Raw genomic sequence first — 23,981 nt, 5'->3', positions numbered from 1 at the left:
AAGTACATCTTGCAACGTGTTTAGAGTATAAGAAACTAGTTTGTCTAGTAGTTAACCTGACCCATATCCAGGGATCATGTTTTATCAAACATTTGATCAACTAGCCTACTTCAGGACAAGGTGACTTATTTCACCAGGAAACACGTCTTTTGCTGATGAAATCATACCATTGTATATATCTTAATTAGGGTTTAAATGGCGCCCTCATATGGCCATTTAGTTTTAAATATGATAGTCACTTCCTTCAAAGATCTCGTTTTTTATTGCAACCGTTTAATTTAATTCCCCCATATATTATCAGATTGACCAGAACCCCAATTCCCCAAAGCACTAGAAACAGAAAACACATACAAGACAAGAAAATAAGACAAATCTAGTGTGGGAAAAATTTATTGATTGGCAAAAATATTTTTAAAATCAGGTAGCCCACATTAATCACGAATTTAATAATTTGTGGACTGAACCACCTCAAATGTCTATGAACAATGAAAATGCATCAGAGAGAAGGCCATTCAACAGAAGGTCCTTAATAGTTAAGCATAACTGCAATGTATAACTGCATAACTGGCAATATTACAACAAAATGTCCATTCAAAGAGCTGTAATGCTTGGGTCAACAAAAACACAGCCGTATCAACTTCAATAAGATATATACAAGGCAAAATTGACTTACCTCTCAGTCCAGATGATTCAGTCCAGGGAACAGGAACCCACAATGTAGTCGTTCATCCACTTCACCACCAGAGTATTCAGTTGCAAAAAACCACTAGAAACTAGCATTGAACGTACTCTAGTTGCACTGGAAAAACCATTAAAAACACAGGCCACAAGGGAGTAATTGTGTTCACATGACTCTTATATTCTGTTGTTCAAAAGATGAAACCTGACCAATGCACACACAGCGGTCAGTGTGACAAACACCTCATAGTCCAAGTGCATCTCTCAAATCTATTTATGCATTCAAAGTTTCAAAATAAAGTACTTGCATATTTACAGTAAGCAGTGATGGTCACTTGACAAGACTAGTTGCCGACACCGCTCATTACATCACTGGCAAACATTGCCGTAAGTGAAGTGAGACAATTGATCTAAAAACTAACCTTTTTACAAGGGACAGACAAGTTGAGAAATTAAGATAAATCCATACAACGCATTAGTCAATTTGCATAAATTTCGTTGAAATTTTAAATTAGCAGAATCAACAGTAATAAAAGGACAAATTACAATATGGCCTGTATATACACACACATGAACATAAGATATATGCATAAAGAAATGTACACGTGTCAGATACATTACAAATGCTGAGTATTTTTTGTATTAATATTTACGACTCAAATGATGATTTTTGTTCTAAAAAATAAATTGACTACAAAAATTAGAGGAGCATTTCACATATTTGAATTGTGTAATTCCAATTACAATCAAGAAAACCACTGAAAAGTCTCATGGAAAGATAAAACCCTACATGAATTGGCAAATAATTTGGAATATGAACATGAATGATAAATCTACCCAAAACTCCACCTCTTTAAACACTGAGACCACTGCATGGAAACTCTCGAAATTGGGTAAAAACTGGAAAAAGGCACAATGGCACAGCATTATTAGAAAGTTTATGGAAAGAAACAATTGGCTAAAAATGGAGATTGACCCAAATGGCAAGTATAAACCTAAATTATGAACAAGCAACAACCCCAGTACACACTTTATTACAACACAGATTCTATTTAATAATCAAGGCAAAAGACACTTACAAACATTATATGGACGAGGGGAAAGGGGGCGGAGAAACATGAAAAAAAAAGTTCCTATAAAAACAAATCTAGCTAACTGACAATTTACAACATTATAGCAGTCGGAAAGTTGTTCTGTGTTTCTCGAATGAGCAGGCAAATAATTCGTCAAAAGCTGAACTGACTTTAGCACACAGCTACTTCCAAATAAAAGTAAAAAATAAAAGAGCTGTTGGGAATTAAGAGTGAGTGTATAATATTTGACAGAACTCTCCTCGTGTCCGGAGTCCAGCGCTCTGCGATGCGGGATGCTGTCGGATGAATCCACGTTGCTCCTGACGTCTCTCCTCCTCCTCTTGCGTTCAGCTGAAAGGTGTCAAAACGAAGGTGGCAGTTTGTTTTGGGGCACAGAACCCAGAAACACACACAGATGTTTTTCCCCCTCTACATCTACACACGCTCAGACCGTCCCAGACATACACAGGCATGCAAACATTAAAATCAATTTTATAACAGCATCGGCCTAAGGGGCAATTTGCTTCATACTGATTATAGCAATATAGGGTAATACTTAAATGTAATAATTTAGTTTCACATCAGCACAGAATTAGGTACAAATGTATATTAACTGCAGTCAGGGAGAACAGTGACTACGTTCACATGTGAACACAATGAGATTTAGGCAATATCGCGATTAAAATGTAGGCAATTTAAGCTAATAATCACAGCAAAATGTGGTGGATATTGATTTTAAAAATGGCAATAAACAGACATGTAAATACTTTAAATCGCATCTATTCCAGTCTGATCAGAGTGTGCATGTGCTGGTCCTGAAGAAACTTAAAGTGACTAAAATGTTAATTATATAATTACATAAAATGTCGACTATTAGGGGGCATCCCTATAATGCAGTATATTGATAGTCAAAAACATTGAAATGAAGGCGTTTGAGGCGCATCATCCAAAAAAAAAAAAAAAAAAAGAAAAAGGAGGCCGAACTGAACTGGCGAACAAATCGCGCTGGAAGAGCTTGGCCAGTAACAAGCCTACTTTATGTGAGTTTATTATTTGTGGGTAAGTGAATATAGCATTAATATGTAAACATCTTGCTGCAATTAAGACTCTGATTATTGGAAAATATCACATTACTGGTGCACATGTAAATGTAGTCAGTGATAACTGGAAAATGCTAAAAAACATACAACACTATTTAAGACAAGCCCCTGGAATCAGTGCATCAGTACAGTGTGAAAAGATGACACAAAAGCATAGACATTGGCATGCACAACTATGAAACATGTACTCAACACGACAACTGAGCAAATACTTCACTTTCACTCTGATTACTTAGTCAACTATCATTCTTTCATGAAAAATATAAACCTTATTAAGTATCCAGACGCACAATAACTCACATCAAAACTGTAATTCATAAGAGTTAACCAGTTGTCAAAATATGTATTAAAGTCACATGAAAATATATGGCTTTTAGTCCCACTGAGACAAATCAATCAAACACAAATTCATACAAATCAGCATCTGTATTGTCGACATCTGTATTGTTGTATTTTTAGGGCACATTTTAGCTCCTTTAATGAAGATTAAACAAGATAAGATGAGGATAAAAGGACAATTAAAAAACAAAAGAACATGCATTCACTTTATTCAGTTGAATTGCATAAGCTAGAAGTTAGACAATATGCATTGCATAATTCCTGCATTATGATACTGATTTGACTTTATATTGGCTGATTGGTTTGTCTCACAGGGTGTAAAACATGTATGACCTCTTATGGCTTTAAACAAGGTTAACTCATAGTAATTGTTTTTTTGGTTTTTTTTGGCTTGTTGCACAAAATCAAGTTCACAGGTAAATTATAAATCTATAAGCAGAAGTGATCCAGGTCATTAGTGCTAATTTTTTACACTTCATATCTATTTCTAATTGAATATTGTCACATCTAAAAAGGAACAGAACATTCAAATTTAATGTCGCCAAAACAATCCTTCAATCATGGGTAATGATGACTTAACGACTCATCTACACACAAGGTACTACATTTTATTTTGCCTTTTACTGATTTTTTTTTTAGTCATTCAATCATTTAAGTTTCTTTAGAGCAGTTAACTAATCAATTACAAATAAACTAAATTAAATGAGTTCTGTATTTTTGCTACAACAGGAAAAATCTTATTATATCCCCCATAGAGAACAACTTTTTGTGAAGCACATAATAAAATATACAGTGTCCACTGCACCTCTGAGAATAAGCATCAAATCCACATTTCAATTGTGATTACCCTCGATGCAAAAAGCATTTTATTTTTAAGATGCAATGATCGTTTACAGTTTTCTACCATTGAGTTTATGCATAATGTGACCTAGAAGCTAAGTTTCTAGGAGTTGATCAAAAAAACAAAACAGCAAATGAATGACAAGCTTGATTCTAGTGATTCGGTGGACACTGGAGTTTACAGTACACAGGGTTGGACAAATAATTCAGAAACGAATTATTCTTTTGAGCATCTGTTAGTCACAAGAGAAATGGACATGAAATAAAACGCACTGAAGATGTGATTTCTTATTAAAACATTAGCCTGTGTCTTACTATAGCCATAATTCATAGGTCTCAGCCCAATTTACTACAGAAATGTCAAAAATATTAATTTTTACTTTAGACATTAACACATGAAACCTCTCACACTGAATTAAGGATATCACAGTTTAGTTGGTTTGGAATGACAATTATTAGTACAACCTGTAACTACCACAAAAACATAAGTTTGTCCAATCCTGTGACAGAATCTTATAAAGCACAATACTGAACAGAGGAAAAGGGGGTGGGGATTAAACCGTTCAATATGTCAGGACCATTACTTGAGAAAAACCTACACAAACAACCTTGGAAAACAGGCATTTCCGCAGATTAACCCCGTACATATGGACACTACATCCAAATATCCCAATGAACCCCATGTAACAGGGCTGTACGCACGGAGCAAATGCTTTACTCTTTACTCAATCTGACCTGATCTAAAATGCTGTCTTTAATGTCGGGTTCGGACTACGCAATATTTCTGTCTGTTATGATAGTCACTGTGTCAGATTGTGATTTTAACTCCTTAATTCTTCTGTCGTGGACAAGAAACATGTCAGACATGTCTCACAACCAATCATCGCTTGCCACATTTAACGATGTACATGATGTCATTCAGAAGGCGGAGCTATCAAATGGAGCGTAAACATTGGTGAAGCGGCATGTTTATCTTAAAGGGATGGTTCACCCAAAAACAAATATTCTGGCATTTACTCGCCTTCATGTTGTTCCAGACCTGTATGAGTTTCTTTCTTCGGTTGAATACAAAAGATATTTTGAAGAATGTTGGTAATCAGACAGTTGAAGGAAGCCATTTACTTTGATGACAGGAAAAAAAAAAAATACTATGGAAGTCAATGGCTGCCATCAACTGTCTGGTTACCAAAATATTGTGTCAAAAAAATATCACAATATCTTGTGTGTTCAACAGAAAAAAGAAACTCATACAGGTTTGGAACAACAGGAAGGCGAGTAAATGACAGAATATTTATTTTGGGGCGAACTATCCCTTTAAACGTACAGTATGTAATTTTTTTCACCGCTAGGGGTCGCTAACCTCTTACAATAACAAAGGCGTAGTTTGATGACGCAACATTTGCTAAGAATTATGGATCTTGTCGTCAACGTCAAGCCGACCGATCTAATAATGTTTATGGATGAGTGAATACATCGATGTTTTTATCATGACTGTGATATGAAGCAGTTCGGGATTGCTAAGAGACAGCTATCAGCTCCACACGCGACGCGAGTCCTGCGGATATAAAAGGAATATGGACATTTCATTCTACCGAACTAACGTTACACGCAAGTGCAGAATTACAACTCACAGGTCAGTTTATTAGACAAATTAAACTTGTGAGGTAACGCAGCGCTGTTTCACTTGGTCTAACATTACACGAGCACACTAAACTGCATTTGAATGTGTTGAAAATTGTGTTAGTTTGTCTGTATGAGACTAGCAGTAAGCTAGATCAACATTAGAATAACATACAGATCATATTCTAACATTTTATCATTGTTGAACTATATAACATTGATTAGTTTTATGTAAATGTGCTCACCTGTTTAATAAAGTACATGTAGGAGCGGTCGAAGTCTCGGACGTGGAGCTCTCGTTTATATACTGTCTATGGGAGCTCTTGGCATCTCGAAAACACCGCGCTGATATTGATTCTCGTTTTAGTTCTCCTTTTTTATCCAAAGTCTGCTTGCCATGGTCCATAAAGTTTGAACGAAACAACAACAGCGTGCAAATAGACATTGCGAACTACACAGTTGTCCACGTCTGTCGCGGTTACTATCAGAGGGCTCTGGTTCATAGCTCTGGTTGCTATGGCAGCACGAGCGGAAACCAGGGACAACGCGGATATGACGCCATTGACGGCAACAAAACGGAAATAAAGAAACGGGACGTGTCTTCGAATTAAATTACAAATTTCTCCTGGTTTGAAAGTTGTTGGAAACAGTCGGGATAATGTAAGTACACAACTAAAAAAATATATATAACAGTGATTTTTGCTATTTTTAAAGCAAAAAAAGTTACATATTGTGCCTTTAATGCTAATTCCAGCATTAAAGTGCCTCTGCTATTATTCGCTAGGCATCATCCATCCTGGTAGCCCTAGTCTTTTGGACACGATGTCGGTTGTTGTCTACGATGACGCTATACAAGACGTCACGTCTCGATGGCCATTGCCGTTTAAGAACCACCACGTCAAACGGATCGAGCCAAAATCGGGCTGATATTATGTAGTCTGAACCCGGCATAAGAGAAACAGCATGTATTAAAAGTGCAAGGTAAATTCTGCAGCTAATGGCTTTGGTACCCAATAGTCTTTCCCTGATTAGTGTTGCTGCAATTATAGATTGTACATTAAAGTTAACAGTTGATAATACAGAGAAAAAAAACAAAACAAAAAAAAAACACCCGATTAATTGGCAATTTCAGATTTTTTTTTTGGCTAGGAGGCCAGAACAACAATTTGGTTCAAGTTTTTCTTGCCAGAATTACATGAAACAAAATGGACAAAGTAATTGTGCTTAAGTTTATGCATTTACAATGACTGCAATCTATTTGCTAAAAATGAGTTTTAGTTCCATAATTTTGTCTATGGACAGTTATGATAACGTCTATGCATCTAAAATCAAATGTATGTGAGGTCACTCACAATGGATCACACATGATATTATGGTGTCCTCAGCATTTACATACAGTACAAAATGTAGCCTGTAGGAAACAGTCACACAGTGCTATGAAGCAACAGGCCACCAGTGAGACAGTGACAGTAATGTGTCTCAAGTCAGAAATGTAACTAAGACCAACAGGGTTTGAACTGAGGACATGCTACATAAATTTAAATACTGACTGTGAAAATATTTATTAAATACTGGTTGCATATTAAATAAAAAAGCAATCGTAAATCATTACAAACATGAGTATGTTTACCGATAGAACAAAAATAAAACAAATAAAAACGTTAAAATGTTCACTTTGGAAAAGCTATAGCAGTTCTTCTCCATTCATAAAAGCACTATAAGGGATATATATTAATATGTAAGGCATAACTTTGTATTATTTGCATTCTGACATTGCAGATCTGTCGTTTTATTTTACAGTTAAAACAAATGAGTGAGTTAAGTGTAAATGGTGAAGAACTGCTACATCTGAATTATCTGAGGTGTAACATTAACAAACATGGAAAATAAATGAATAACGAATTGATGTCAGCTGAGAAAATGTCAAATTCAGATAAATTAACTTTTAAGATGGAATAACTTTACTACTAAAACCCTGCAAATATGACTTTAAACCTTGCAGGAACACTAGGACGCACAGTGACGTCTGAAATACCCTTCACAGTAAAAGACATTTAACTTGCTCTGACAGAAGACATTCAGAATGCTTTTCTGAAATTATACTGTACAGATGTTCAAGACTAAATACGTCATTCATAAGGCACAACATGAAAAAATGTGATATGGCCAACACCATGCACAGCTCAACCTGGCATAAGACTACAGCAAACGTATTTTTAAATGCCAAAGCAGATCAATTTGACTCCATTCATTTGTTTTTCACAACATTCAGTTCAATGTGGAACTAAACACTAGGAAAACCATTATGTCAATATCAAATCTGCCTACAGGAATGTCAATGCACAACCTGAGAAACATGATTTTGCTCATTCACTGAAATCAGTAAATGTTTCAATGTGAAATACAAACATTCATTTTCTCTCATCCAACTACAACCAAATTTCTCTTCACATTTATGATCACAGGTGGAATTTATATTTCAGAATTGCAACCCTAAAGACATGCAATACATCCTGAATTTGTGTGTCAAACAATTAGTCAATTAGGCAAAGTATGCTTTCTGTTTGACCTTGACAAAATTGGCATAGTCTTTAAACTTGCAGCAAATCTCAAGCTAAAATGGACAGATACTAAAGTGCAATATTTATGAAAGGCATTTGGTTTTGTTTTCTTTAAAAACATTTAAATACACATAAAATCCCTCCAAAAGACAAACTGGATTGTGCACAACACAATTGCTTTTTTTCTATAACAGTGCCGGACAGTTTATAGTTTCTGGAGCTGATATTGTACAATAAATGGCTTCATGACCGGTACACATATTTAAAGGATCAGAGTACTCAGATCATGCTACATCCATAAAATAAAAGAGAGAAAAAAAAAATAAAATAGATTAGCCGTAGGGAAAATTACAGTACTTTGTCACACATTGTAGGATCAAAGGCTCACCTTTTCCGATCACCTACCTGTGATATCCCAGACTCTGCAGGATAAGATGCAAAGTACATCTGAATCCTGAAGGAAGAGAGGAGAAAGACAGACAGACAAGAGAAACAAACAGGATACACACCTTCCTCTCCAACTAACGGTGGCGATATTCCCTTTCACGTTCTCGGTCTCTCTCGCGGTCGCGGTCTCGCTCGCGATGGCGGTCTCTCTCTCGGCTACGCTCCCGGTAATAGTCCTCGTGCCGGTCTCGGCTGCGAGACTTGTGCCGGCGGTTCTTTTCACGAGAGCGACTGTGGTCCCTCTCCCTGGACCTTTCCCGTCTGCTAAAGGGTGAAAAGCATTAAAGAGAATATGAAACCACATGAAATTATTTTGCTGCAATGCATTCAATTATTTCATGCATGCAAATTTAAAATCCATGCACTGAATTAATGCATTGATGCAAATGGAAACAATTCATGCACTAATTTGATGCATTGAGGCAAACTGAAAATGCATGAAGTAATTTTAATTCAACAGACAAAAACAGGGCAAGACTGTATTTGATAAGATCATGAAAAAAGAACATGTTAGGCTCTGATATTATTGGTTGATTTTACTAGGGCTGCGCAACTTTCAAAATTGAACTGAGAATGCTCATTCAATCCTTATTTGGTTCCCATCCCTGATTTTTACCTGCCCTTGTGGCGCTGGTTACATCAGCAAAAAGTGGTCTTAAAACACATTTCACTTAGACGAAAGATCATGCAATGAAATGAATCATCCTCCACAACAAAAACCCCATGCAGATCCACAAGATATTTACCTCGACACAGATCCATAGGATTTGGATTCAATTCCATGTAAGCAATCCTGCAGTGAGCTGATGAGAACCTTACAGCGGTCATCAGCGGAGACCTTCGACTGCTTGATTAGAGAGATGGCCGTCACCAGAGTCTCTATCGCACTGCCGTAATCAGCTGCAAAATTATTACATTTAGTTTTTTTTTTAATGTCATGTTAATGTTGAGAACAAAGTGAATAACTAAAGTCACACAATTAACAAACATTTAAAGTCCCCCTGTGGTGAAAAATCAAGCTACTAATGGTAATTTATGCGTCTATGTGGTGTTATTAACATGCTTTAAGAAAAACCATGTGCAAATGCATTAGTCGACACCATTGCTGAGTATTTTCTCCTTAAAACTGCGGTGAACCAAAGACAGTCTCAAAAACACGGTTTGAAATCGCTGGTGTTTCTGACGTCACAAATTTGTAACCAATCAGATCAACGTGTGATCGTCAACGAGTGGCTCTCTGAGCTGAGTGAGTGAGTGGAGGCGGGGCTAATTTGCATAATCATAGAACCGCATATACTAAATGAGGCAAGGGTGAAGAGTTACATTCAAGCTATTTTAAGGCATGAAGAAATTAAGGAAAAAAGTTTAATTATGTCATTTTGGTGATCAAAGAGGAGTTTTAAGGGATACAATTATTGACTACAGGGGGATTTGAAGATTTAAACTAGACAATTTAAAAATACATTCAGGTGAAGCATTAAATACATCAGCCATATTCCTAAATAAAAACGTTGAATATTAACATTCAGTGCAGTCCTGTTTGTTTAACAGTTATTGGAAAAGGCATGATGACAAGGAAGGTTTTTTAACCTTTCAATAAATTACCACGTGTGAATCTTGAAATGACAAGCGGCACCTAGTAAACAACTTATTATCATGTGTGGCTTTGAAATTGCAACAAAAAACCCCCACTAATACTAAGATTTATTTTATATAACTTATCAGCTGCAAAAAAAGTTACTAAAGTTAAAATTTAACTACCACCATACAAACTAAACCACGTTCGCACCTGCGCTCGCATCCGACACAGCCCTTGAGATAGCACTACTGGAGATTGCTCGGTTACGATTCATGATCTCCTCGAACTCTGCTTCGCTCAGAGGAGTGCGAGACGCATCCATGTCCCTACAAGAGAAAAAGCAGTTGCATTAAGATACGCAAACTAAAAGCATAAGTCAGAATAAATAAAAAAATGCACCGAGGGCCAAATTCACACACAGTGCAGCAGTGCTGTTAAGGCTGAATCATATTGCATTGCATCACGTTAAAATTAGCGATGCACCAAAATTTCGGCAACCAAATATATTCAGCTGAAACAGTAAGAAAAAAATATATTTTTGGTTTCGGCGGGCCAAAATAATTGATTGAAAATTGTTTTGAGCATCTATTTTGTGCACACAATGTGGATAAACTGTGAGGATGCATTTTACCAAGTGTTTATGTTTAGCAATACTTAAAATGTTGCCAAAAAAACTTCTACTAGGACTCATTTATCACCTGAAAACACGAGACCCTGAACAGCATTAAGTTAAAAATTACTGTAACTTTATATTTGGATTTCGTTTTCTGTGTTTCGGTGCATCACTAGTTGAAAAATCACTGCAGAAATGCTGCACACTCAACACTCAAGCCTGAAACGAAGGTCCCATTTCGGGATCCTGGTCTCAGCGGACGGTTACATCACTAACCCTTGATCACTTGTATTGTGCAAGTGCTGGCCAGAGTTTTTCACATCAACCAACCCCTCGTTTATCCAGGGCTCAAAGCCACATACTACAGGGGGTCTGAAGTTACTGAAGAAAGGCCAGAGAGGAGATTCAGGGTCAGTTTGAGGCTACACATTTCATTTTTCTCTTCTTTTTTTTTTTACCAACATTGCCCAATTCTGGAGTATGCAGTAGGTAGTATGCAGTAGGGCTGCACGATTAACTGGAATAAAACCCATTTTGCAATATATCGCTTAGTGCGATTTAACTTGGCAGTGTTTTTACACTAGCAGCTTTGCACACAATAAATATTTGAATTGTAATTTTTACAGTTGTGCATTAAAAAAAATGTTGGTTACACTATTTTAAGGTGCAATTATATACTTATGTACTGAGTAATTTTAATTAACATGTACTTGCTATAGGCTAGGGTAGGATTAGGGTTTGGTTGAGGGTTGAGGATTGAGGATTTACTGTTGTTACTATGGTAAGTACATATAATGTAAAAAAGGACACTAAAAAAAAGTGTAACCACATTTTTTAATATTACAATGTAATTTCAATAACATTTTAAATGTAATATTTAATTACTTACTAAATATTAAAATAGTCATCATATAGAAGTATTCTTATTATTGTTATAGTTATAACGATAATCTCAATTACAGGCCAAAATTGTGCAGCCCTACAAACAAGCACAACAAACCCGCAGCTTAACAAAACAACAACAACAACAACAACAACAACAGCAACAATAAAAAAACTGCCTAATTTTAAATCACTATTGCAAATGTTTTTAATAGATATAGCATTTTTTTATATACAGATAAATAATAATTAAATTAAATTGTGCAGCCCTAGTATATAGTCAACAACAAATGAGACAATTCAGTTTCCACCAATAAGACCCCAGATCTCATTACAGTACAGTGAAGGTGAGGCGTTTATTACCTGCCACCCGGGCCGTAGTCTCGGTCATAAGGAGGAGGGCGGCCGTAGGGGTCGCCGGGTGGAGGACCCCTGCCGTCGGACGGTGGCATGTTGTTGTTTCCAGGTGGAGGGAAAAAGGCTGGGTTGACGTGAGGAGCTGGTGGTGGACCTCCAGGTGGGGGTCCCTGCATGTGAGGTGGAGGTGCAAGGCCAAGCGGGGGTCCTAAGGGCCCAGGTGGACGGGGTGGGAAGGGGCCGGGAGGGGGCGGACCTTGTTGAGGTGGTGGGGGGCCTGGGGGAGGCCCGTATCCTGGTGGAGGCGGGCCAGGAGGCATCGGACCCATTGGAGGTTGACCAAACTGACCAGGAAAAATGACAGGAGGTGGAGGGCGGTCTCCTCTGTGAGGAGGTCCACCGAGGGGTGGCGGTAGACCTTGTCCTGGTGGAGGGGGGCCTGGGGGTCCCGGGGGCCCAGGTGGGCCAGAGGGAGGACGCGGTGGTCCTTGCATACCTGTAAAAAAGGGGAAAATGATCATTAACAACTTGCATTTTGATGAAAGACTGCATAAGGAGTGTGGGGCAGGGAAACCCCTTTGTATAGCGCTTTTCACAATACACATCATTTCAAAGCAGCTTTACAGAAAATGCATGAGTCCACATTACAATTTAGAGTGATCTGTTATCAGAGGTAACCGTCTAAAATATATTCTGCCTGAGATTTTAATAAAGTTAATATTTTTATGATTCAACACCACATTTGCATGGTCACGGTTCTCGGACATCGGTCAAATGACATGCAGCAAAATTCCTATATAGTAAGTGCTTTTTAAATTTTATTTTTAAATTATTTAATTTTCTATTAAACATTTTTAGCAAGTGCTTTATTTTGACTGTTGGTTCTTTTTATGATTGACCTTACGACAGATAAATTACTGACATCCTAGATAGCCAACCAAATCGCTGCACTGAGATGCCATGGTGCTTTCCTGAAATCAGCCAGTAAGCGGTGGATCAGATCATTTTTAAATTCCAGTTTTCTCCATCAAGTAAAAACACAATGCGAATAAAGCGTGTGCATTTAGGTAGTTTCCATTAACACTAGATCCAATTTAGGAAATTACTTGGAATTTGAGGAGAACTTGGTTTATTTCCATCTCCATCTACAGTAGGGATGGGACTTTTTCTCGACAAAACGACCGACATTCGACACATGCTCCACTCGACAAAAAAAATAGAGTGTCGACATGTCGAGGGGGCGGGGCTTGTGGGATTTCCAAATTGCAAATTTTTTTTTTTTTTTGGCTTTTAATTTATTACATTTCCTCGGTTACTTTAACCTCGGTTCCCTGAGAGATAAGGGAACGAGTATTGCGTTGCAAACGCTATGAGAAAACTCGAGAAAAGAACGACCATGGTGTGTAAACAGAAGCAGCAGCGGAAATATGCACGATCCGCGAGTGCTGAAGACGTTCTGCACGGCTTTGATGGGTGCGCAGGAGGACACAAATGGGCGGCGACAGCTTCTTACAGTGGCGGGAGCTTTTTCCTCAGCGCCGTCAACAGAAAGAGCGTTAACTGTAGGTACGTACACACCGCCGCCGACTTGAGCTGCAAAGAAGCTCTGGCCGCCCTGTCAAGGACGCTTGTCAAAAAGTACGGGGAAGCTTGACCGCTCTGAATGATGAGTGCGCGCGCGCGCGGCCGGGACTCGCTCTCTCTCTCTGCTCGTGCGTGCGCGCTTAAAATTTCATATTTTGTTATGAACATTCACCCGCCAGTGTGGCGGATAGCCTTTTGAGATTTACTCGCCAAACAGAAAATCTACCCGCATTTGGCGCTTGGCGGGTGTTAATTTCGGACCCTGATGTAGAATATTTTCCACCCTCCGCATTGCTGCTGCTCTTTAAAAAAAAAAAGAAAAAAAAGGCCGACAATCCGACAAAAAGTCGACACATGGGCCTCGACAGTCGATTTCCCAAATCCCGTGTCGTTCCCATCCCTAATCTACAGTTAGGGTGAACATCTGTATACTAAAATCTTCATCCAAGATATTGTGCATTTGTTGATTTCATCTTGATTATTTAATTTTATTTGAAAACCAGAAGCATGCTGAATGGACTCCGGTATGAATCTCCAGTTTCAACAGCTCTGATAAGTAATAGAGACATGCAACCGAAGTTAACTATTTTCAGAAAAGCACATTCTTTTACCCAGATTGCATCTGCAAAGATATCTGTTAATATCAATGTTTATGAGGTCGTCTGTCCCAACTTCTTTTCTCCTTGTGATTTCACCATTTTCTTGTCTTCTAGGTTACATTTAGAGTTTCAACAAAACCTGATACACAAGTTTGTCCTTGATTTTGCACAAAAGATAAACTGTATAGTGGTACATCAGCGAGCGAGCCAACTCGTGTTGTCATTATGTTTGATAAACATAGAGAGAGTAGCATTTCATCAACTTACAAACCACTTGCAGTTCTCTCACAAACCTCATTTTAGGACCCAAATTTAGAGATTTGTACCTGGAAAGTGTGGCGGAGGTCCACCAGGTCCAACTGGACCAGGGAAGCGGTCTCCACCGGGGCCAGGTTGGCCGGGGAAGCGCCCTCGACCTCTGCCGAGAGGGAAGCCACTGCGACCTCCTCCTGGAGGCCCAGCCTTGCCCTCTCCTGACATCTGCCCTGACTGTGTGCCTGGGTGGACAAAATCTGATTTGAATAGAATTTTTAATTGCAGCACACACACATACACACACACACATACATACATACACACAGACACATATATACAACAGTGATTTGACAAAACCATGTTCAATCAATAAGTCTGAGTAAATGGAAACGGTTGAATCATCTGCGAATTATGGTCTCACTTTTTCGTGACTGCATCTCAAACTGGCTGAGCGACTGTTTGTTGCAAGGAGTGACGATCGGGTTTTGTCCGTGCAGCTCCCGTTTAGACAGCAGATCCATCAGCTTCCTGGACGAGGAATCTGAACCCACGCAGACCAGCGCAAACCTGTTGAGCACAGAGCGGATGAGAAACGGTCGCGGAGAAAATAAATGTCTTTGCAGGAAATCGATCAAGTCACAGAGCTCCAGATGCCAAAGCTTAGACTATTGATGGAGACAACAAAGCAGAGATGCCAGCAGAACAACTAACGATTACACACATAACTCAATTTTATACTGTTTTTTAGAGGTCGACCGATAGTGGATTTTACCGATAACGATAGCTAGGTTGGGCCATACTTGCCGATAACCGATTAATCAACCGATAGTTTTTAAAATTGATACTGGATAAAAACAAATTGCACCTTGATCATTCATGTTAGTTTGGTCATACATATCAGTTGGCTATCTTACGTCTCTAGCTTTAAATATGCAACTTCTCTGCATATTTAATGCATAAAAGTGACCAGCTGGATATAAACTAATACAAATAGATGGTAACAATTGTGACATTAAACATTCGGGTCGGACTTACGTTTATTTTTGTCAGTGTTTTAACCGCTTGAGGTACTACTAATGTTAGCGTCCTCTCAGCCTCGAAGGCAAACAAACATACTGTTGTGCTGTTCTTTCTCTACTAATGCAGCATTTAGTCAACAAATTAATCACTTTATAATGATATGACAAAATGTTCTGTATACATACATTTTAGCTGTCTGTGTTTAAACGCGCATCTGATGTCGGCGCTCTCCACGCAGCGTGTGCTCTCAGTGCAGCACGCAGCATCACGTGTCGAAATAAACAACACGAGGCATCAGTGATAGTTTTTATTACACCTCTAGAGGCCGCTCTTGTACTGCATGATGCCAGCAGACCCTTCTCAGCTCTCTCTTACTGTGTAATGAATGACAGCGCGCGCTTCTCAGCCGCTCCAGCAACGGACGCAACCAGGAAAAACTATCTGTATGTATTTTTGCCGATAACGATAGTTCCACCAATCAACTATCGGTGCTGATTAATCGGCAAAACCGATGAATCGGTCGACCTCTACTGTTTTTGACCAGTGACCTCATACACAGCTGTTTGCCTCTTCATCTGCAGACAGTCTGTCCAAAAACATTCAGTTGGGCACTTTCAAGCTCATCCAGTTATCAAACCCTCTAGCGACTCCCTACTAGTGGCATAGCCTGTTTTGAAACATTTATCACATGCTGAAGGCCAAAGAAAAGATTACTAGGTGCAAGTTCAGCTAAGGTGAGGCCTACAGTATCACTGTGCATTGTCTCTTTGTTGCCCACATTCTGAAGGTCAAAAGAAGAGCTTACTATCATTATGCAGCTGCAAGTTCATAGCAAGTTCAGTTTAAGGGAGACGTACAGTGTAAATCACAGAGGCTGTTCATATTAGAGTTGAGCCGGATACTCGGCTGAAACGAGTATCCGGTACGGATAAAGCACTTTTGTCGAGTACGAGTATTATACGAGTAATACGAGTCAATATCTGTGCTCGGATAAAAAAAAAAAAGAAAGTTATGTTGAGATTAGGGCTGGGCGATATATCGATATAAAGAATATATATATATCTTTTTTTTTTTTAAATGCGATATGGAATTAGACCATATCGCATATCTCAATATAGTTCAAATTTGCGCTGTGATCCTTGCTCCAAGCAAGCTGACCCGGAGCTCTCTGCACTGCTCCCCGCGCCCCCGCCCATCCTTTTCCACTTTGCGTGCGTGTTTAGAGCATGTTATGTTATAACATGAAATAAAGTCTTTCACCTCGGAAAAACGGACTTTCTTGTCCTGTCAGCCGTTATACTGTAGTCGTAGTAGCGCACACTCAATTGCACGCGCAAATGCGGCGGCGCGCGCTGTGTATCGCCTCACTGTATATAAAGGGCAAAATAAACTACGAGCATGCAACGCCGTTACGTTGTAAATTACACGAAATAAAAGTAATGCAGGTATAATTCTCATTCTATTCACCAGGAGCAGTTTCCATGTTTCATTAACAGTTCTTGTTAGTATTGTGTATTCACCATGGTAACTGTCGTTTCAATATTAACCCCAAAATGCCACTATTTTTCTTTGTGTTATTTTTTTATATTTTTAAATGACTGTGGTGGCTCATACCAACATTGTATTAACAAAAACTAGTTTGGGACTGCTATTTAATACCTTTAGCATAGACCAATGTTTATTAGTACTAGTCTTTACTATTAGTCATATTCTTACAATTTATGTTAAGTAAAGGGGGACAGTACTTCAGTGTGTGTGTCAACAAATTTTGAAAAAAATAAAACATGAAAAATAAAAAAATATCGGGATAGCCTATATATATCATATATCGAAATTCAGCCTAAATATATCGGGATATGACTTTTGGTCCATATCACCCTGCCCTAGTTGAGATGAAAACTCTTGTTCATTACATTTTACTTCATAATTGCAACCGCATGTGTTGTATTCATTGTTGCAAAACTTGTTCTGTAGTTCGTTTGTTATCGTGATCAAAACCATTGATCTGAAGCTCAATGCTGATGCTGTCATGTAAATAGTTTTCTAATCAGCAATAAATATAACAATTTCTGATCAACCCATATCAATTGCATGCTTAAAATAACATACCGGTTAAAGCCCCGCCCATTTCAAGACAACCCAACCCACTTCCGGGTTAAATCCCGCCCACTTCCGGGTTAGGCCCCACCCAGTCCGAGTACAGATACAGATACAGATAATTCATATGGTTAACAGATACAGATACAGATAATGCTGTACTCGCTCATCCCTAGTTCATATATTATGCTTGAAATGTCCAAATAAAAATACACAATAAACCCCAAACCGTAATGCTTTAAAAAGATAGCGGTCAACCAAATTGGAGTTGTTAAACGTTCGGTGCAGATTATCTAGAAAGCCATGCAGTCGAAAGCCCAAACAGGGCTGATCTGTACATGAACTAACCTAGGCAGTGACGTGCTGACGAAACAGATTTGACTTACCCCTTTGACTGGCCATTTGCTCTATTCTCAAAAAACTTTATCTCCAGCACATCATTGATGCCTATGGAGCGAATCGCATCTGTCAAATCTTCATCAGTGGTCCACTGTAAAGAGGAAAGCACAACGTCACAATCTGAACACTGGAAAATAATATTATACATATACACATACGCAGAGTAATGGGCAAAAGTGATGATATTTGTCGTTAATGACCGTACAAGTTTGATTAAACCATCTATATCTATATCTATATCTATATATATATATATATATATATATTAGGGGTGTAACGATTCATCAACTACATCGATGTATCGATTTATATTCCTACGATCCAACTGGATCGATCTGTGCTCGGCAAGTTGACCTTCCGGACGACATATATCGATCTAATATCGTTTTAAAAGGTAATGAATCGATTGTATCGATACTAGGAAATAGCGCATTGGATTTAAGCACGTCAGACTTTATATGGATGTTTTTTCTTAGCACTTTTAATGATAAAGGCGTTAAACGTTACTCGATTCAGTCTGCCTATCTGTGTCGTCGTCGCCATGCGTGACGCGCCAGCAGCAGCGCAAAGACAACAAGCAGCGCAAAGTCTCTCGCCTCAGAAAAACGGACTGTCCTGTCCTCTCAGCCGCTATACTGCAGTAGCGCGCACTCTTCAATTGCACGCGCAAATGCGCCGGAGCGCGCTGTATCACTTCACTAAAGCGCAAAAGAAATACGAGCATGCAACGTCGTAAATTAGTAAGTTAAGAAATAAAAGTAAAATACCAATAAATTACGTTATTGGTACGTCATGTGTGTTGCTATTTATCAGGAGCAGTTTCCATGTTTCTTTACCAGTTCTTCTAAGTATTGTGTATCACCATGGTAGCCTAATTGTTGTTTGTTTCCATAACAAAATGCCACTTACTGGTTTTGTATATTTTTATATGACTGTGGTGGCTCATATCAAGATTGTATTAACAAAAACTAGTTTGGGACTGCTATTTAATAGCTTAACCTCGCAGTGCCTACTGTCTATCAGTATTTGTCATATTCTTAAAAAAAAATTGTTAAGTAAAGGGGGACAGAACTTGTGTGTCAACAATTTTTGTGTAAACAAATGTATTATAGGCTTATATAATTCCTAAAAAGGCGGGTCGCGGCTTGATGACCATGCGGAAATGTGGGTCCCATGGCCAAACTATTCAAAACATCATTCTATGTTGTGATAATCGTAATTAATAATCACAATTACAATTTCAAGGGAATAATCAACAATTATCATTTTTGTCATAATCGTTCAGTCCTACTTATTAAAATAAAATGTGAATGCATTTGACATTAATTGTTGTTTACTTGTTTGTTTATATCTATAATTAATTGATACCTGATTCCCTTACAAGAATTTTTGGCTAAAAAGTTACTGAATCGATTTCAAGTCACTGAATCGTTTCGGATCGGATCGGATCGTTCTAAATGAACCAATATCGTCCTTGAATCGTATCGACAACCATGAATCGCGAATCGAATCGAATCGATGTTAAAACGAATCGTTACACCCCTAATATATATATATAGATATGTTTGTTTGTAGACTGAATATCATGGTTCATGGTTTCCACAAATACATGAAGTAGTACAACTGTTTTTAACATGGATAAGGAAAATGTCTTGAGCATCAAATCATCATATTAGAATAATTTCTGAAGGATCATGTGACACTGAAGACTGGAGTAATAATGCTGAAAATTCAGCTTTGATCACAGGAATAAATTTGCTTTAATAAAATATTTCTCTTAAAATTGTAAAAAATGATTCCACAATATTACTGTTTTTAATGTATATTTGATCAAATAAATGCATCTTTGTTGAGCATTAACATACTTTTTAACAGCATGTAAAAACTTATTTCAAACTTCTGACCAGTAGTGTGTATAGATTCTGTGAGCAAAACATTGTGGAGATGCCAATGATCATTGTGTCAAGATATTTTGTAAACGAAGAGGCACAAGACTAACCCATGTGAGGTTGCCGATGTACAGAGCGATTCTTTTTCCAGTGTAGGTGTAGACGACGTTAGGTGGAGCTCCTTTGGAGCCCTCATTGCCTCCAGGTGCAGGAAGGTTATCCAGGTAATCTCGGTCCTCAGGTGCGTCCCCGTTGTTGGCAGATGGCGAGATGACATCATCATACAGGTCAATCTGCTCATGGGCAGGATAATCTGATTCCTGTACAAGGGAATGGCATACATTTCAGAAATATGACAGAAACTCAACCATGAGCAAATTCTGACCAACATTGTAAGAAATCAAGCATAATGCCCAGTATTATGGGTAGTATCAATAAAGAGAATCGAAATTTAAATAAAAGTAATAAAATGTTTAAAATACGGCCCCTTTATGAAAAACGCGTAAGTGCATATACGATTATTTAAAGCACACAATAAGGGAACCTTAAAAGCAAATACTTGTAAATAAAATAAATATCGTGATCAATCTGATTCCCCGTTTCCAAATTCAATTTGCATTTTATTAAAATTCCCGGTCCGTGGGAAAATAAAACCTGCAACAACCACCTGAGTTGATTTATGCGCGTTAGATACAACGTGAACATGTTTGAGGTAGCATTTATTGATCATAACTACTAATCTGCCCAGTTGACGCGATATTATGCCTCGCGCTAGGCCTGCTGTATTTGCACGAGACCACAAACAATGAACGCACGAGACGCAGAGTTCGTTTCGCGCCACAAACACGCGTTCCAAATGCATACTAACATAGAACACGCACTATTTCGGTAAACAACAACAAAGAAGATATATAACCATTTTAACCTCTATATTAGCGTATACACAAACGCGGCTCGATAGCTATCGTTGCCTGCTAAGAGTTAGCAGACGCTGTAATTCCTCAGAGAGCTGCATGTTACTATGGAGCTTTCTTTAATCTTTATGTGCAACACGTAAGATATATATTATTAAGCAAATCTGCATATTTAAAGTAAACCAACCTGATTAAATTCCTCTTCTACATCAGCGTAAATATCGATGTGGTCAACGCCGTCCGCCATTTTCTGTTTCCCTCCTCCTCCTCGGTCCTCGCGTGAAGAAGAGACGTCGCCTATTCGTGAAGTCAGAAGCACGCGGAAAAAAAGAAGAGCCTGAAGAGCTATACACAATTTCAAAATAAAGTTTGAGGTTTTTTTTCTCTTAACCTCACGCTCTTTTGCTGTTGAGATTCACTTTAAATGATCTGTATTTGTGGTTCTTAGTGTATGAAACTGTGTATAAATTTAACAATAAACATTTCAAAATTAACAAATTATATTCCCTTTCAATGTTATTAATATGGTCCTCTGCTCTGTCCCAGTCAAACCATTTAATAGCTATTATTGAAACTTTTCTTTTAACCATGATTTTATACCAGTGAGTTGACTAGATTAAATTATATTTTTTTGCAATTGTGCGCTTATATATTTTCTCAAAATTGCGAGTTTATATCATGCGGTTTGGACTTCATAACTAGTTAAACAGCTCTGGAAAAAAAAGTCAGAATTCCGAGATATAAACTCGCAATTCTGATTTATTTTATTTTTTCTCGCAATCCTGACTTAAAAAGTCAAAATAGTGGGATAAAAAGTCACATCTAAGTCACTAGTAAACATGTGTTAGGACTCTTAATTTGAAATGTTGTCTAAAAACTTCTGTTCTTGTCGTAGACGCAATCAAAAGAGCGCTACATACACAGTGTCTTTCTTCATAGTAGATCATTTATATTGTGCTTAATGGCATTTCAATACAGTAATTTAGTTAATTTCATACCTGTACCCATTTCATAGAAGCCAGAACGAATAAACACGTTCCTCTCTGTATACTATGTTTAAGAGGATGGCTGAATTTGGTCCAGATTCGGGGGGACGGGTAAAGGTAGGTAAAGCTATCATAAGGCTAATGCTGATGCCATTGGTGTTCATTTACAATAACAGCAGGTGATTTATGTATTTACCATAATGACTTTATTCTCAGGGAGTCACTATCGTGAAACCCATCGTGTTTGGAAACGTTGCACGATATTTTGGCAAGAAAAGAGAAGACGATGGTCACACTCATCAGTGGACAGTTTATGTGAAGCCTTACAGAAATGAGGTTGACACTTATATATTTTTGTAGGCATTTTAAGTGCTGTATATAAATGGTAAACTTCACTAACAAAGTGTTATTTTTCTTTCCCCCTTGATATTCCCCCAGGATATGTCTGCTTATGTAAAAAAAATACAGTTCAAACTGCACGAAAGTTATGGGAATCCTTTAAGAGGTGTGCTATTCAGTTGATCTTACTGTATTATAGTACAGTATCAATATCACATTTCATGGCTTAATTAACACACATAGCTGATCAAATACTCTTTATTTCAGTGGTTACGAAGCCTCCATATGAGATTACAGAGACTGGATGGGGAGAGTTTGAGATCATCATAAAGATCTTCTTCATCGATCCAAATGAGAGACCGGTAAATGGCATTATGTGACTTTTTCCCTCAGTGTCTTGAGGATGGGAATAAAATGTAATTAATTAATTTTAAAATATATATATTTTAAGCTGTATTTATTTTAATCAACTTTTATTTACTTATAAAAAATTTACTTAATAAATCAAATCAATTCATTTATTTATTTATTTATTTTAATCAAACTATTTACTTTTTAATTCATTAGTTAATCTTATTTTTATTTATTTTAAAAAAATGGTTACACTTTATTTTAAGGTGTCCTTGTTACAGTGTAATAATTATACAATTAAGCACCAAGTAATATTAATTAACTACATGTACTTACTATATAATTTAAGTTAAGGGTTAGTTGCATGTAACTTTGCATGATTGACTGTATTACTATAGTAACTACATGTAAAATACACTGTAAAATAAAGTGTTACCAAAACATTTCTACTGCCCCCCACCCGGACCCCCTTCATTACTGTACCTTCGTATTAAATGAATAGAAAAAGCAAAAAGGATTGATGTTGTGGTGTTTCTCTTCAGGTCACCCTGTATCATCTGCTGAAGCTGTTCCAGTCAGACTCCAGCGCCATGCCGAAGAAGACTGTTGTGTCCGAGTTCTACGACGAGATGGTGTGAATTTGATCAGAGCATGCAACATGACATTATAGCATTAATACAATCATAAAGCCTAAAACCTGTGTTTTTGCAGATATTTCAAGACCCAACAGCCATGATGCAGCAACTTCTGAACACCACCAGACAGCTGACGTTAGGTGCTTACAAACACGAGACCGAGTGTGAGTGCCTCACTTGCCTTTACAGCTGCTTCTGAACCGCCCTGTGAATGTGCTAAAATAATAACACCCTGAACATACTGTAAATTAGACTGTTCTAATCACGTGAACTAAACATTCAGTGGTCCGTGTTGCAGTTGCAGAGCTGGAAATACGAACACGAGAAAAGGTGGAAGCGGCAAAGAAGAAGACCAGCCTGGAGATCGCAGAGCTGAAGGAGCGACTGAAAGCCTCCAGAGAAAACATCAACTTCCTGAAGGGAGAGATACGCAGACTGGAGGAGGAGGACCAGATGAAAGATCACTGAGGATGTTACGCTCACCAGCCTTCAGCGCTGTGGGATTTGTTATGCAATTGTGGGACTGATCAATTTCGGTTTCTGGTTCAAAGTTTGACAGCATATTTAGTAGTGAACTGTTTCTTGTCCAGCTCTTTTTTTTGTATGAATAAAACTTTGTTTGTTTTTTACGAGTCGGGCTTACCATCCAGTTTTGAGTATGATATAACAGTACGTTGTCAATTATATTTTAATAGTGCTCTTTTTAAATGCACATCGTTTCAAGCAGCTTTACAGAACATCATTACTCAAAGCCCACAATGAACAAGACCAAGGTGGGGGAAAAAAACCTCCATGGCTGCATCTAAAAGCAAATTGTCTGCATC

At 37.9% G+C, this 23,981-nt stretch overlaps 2 protein-coding genes across 9 annotated transcripts; one reads left to right on the top strand and one right to left on the bottom strand.

Annotated features, from left to right (window-relative positions):
• Positions 1 to 374: 374 nt before the first annotated feature.
• Positions 375 to 21,163, bottom strand: cpsf6 (cleavage and polyadenylation specific factor 6). Of its 8 annotated transcripts, none has more exons than XM_084407324.1 (11): positions 21,034 to 21,163; positions 20,043 to 20,252; positions 18,031 to 18,134; positions 14,949 to 15,094; positions 14,599 to 14,769; positions 12,096 to 12,585; positions 11,127 to 11,231; positions 10,448 to 10,563; positions 9,405 to 9,558; positions 8,721 to 8,922; positions 375 to 8,500 (listed from the first exon to the last, which is right to left on the bottom strand). In XM_084407324.1, the coding sequence occupies exons 1-10, from the start codon at positions 21,091 to 21,093 to the stop codon at positions 8,733 to 8,735; spliced, it is 1,746 nt and encodes a 581-aa protein (XP_084263450.1). In that variant the 5' UTR covers positions 21,094 to 21,163; the 3' UTR covers positions 375 to 8,500; positions 8,721 to 8,732. The 8 variants fall into 8 exon arrangements, with proteins under 8 accessions (XP_084263450.1, XP_084263449.1, XP_084263448.1 ...); XM_084407323.1 differs by having other exon boundaries at positions 375 to 2,102; XM_084407322.1 differs by having other exon boundaries at positions 14,599 to 14,784; positions 21,034 to 21,155.
• A 565-nt stretch (positions 21,164 to 21,728) lies between these two features.
• yeats4 (YEATS domain containing 4) lies at positions 21,729 to 23,789 on the top strand. The gene is made up of 7 exons (XM_084407320.1): positions 21,729 to 21,949; positions 22,049 to 22,168; positions 22,271 to 22,337; positions 22,439 to 22,533; positions 23,065 to 23,154; positions 23,234 to 23,321; positions 23,456 to 23,789. Exons 1-7 carry the CDS (start codon positions 21,899 to 21,901, stop codon positions 23,623 to 23,625), a joined length of 681 nt encoding a protein of 226 aa, XP_084263446.1. The 5' UTR covers positions 21,729 to 21,898; the 3' UTR covers positions 23,626 to 23,789.
• Positions 23,790 to 23,981: the final 192 nt, after the last annotated feature.

The sequence above is a fragment of the Rutilus rutilus genome, assembly GCF_951802725.1.
Source record: "Rutilus rutilus genome assembly, chromosome: 4".
In the NCBI taxonomy this organism is placed as follows: domain Eukaryota; kingdom Metazoa; phylum Chordata; class Actinopteri; order Cypriniformes; family Leuciscidae; genus Rutilus; species Rutilus rutilus.
This window is presented reverse-complemented; position numbering and strand designations above follow the sequence as displayed.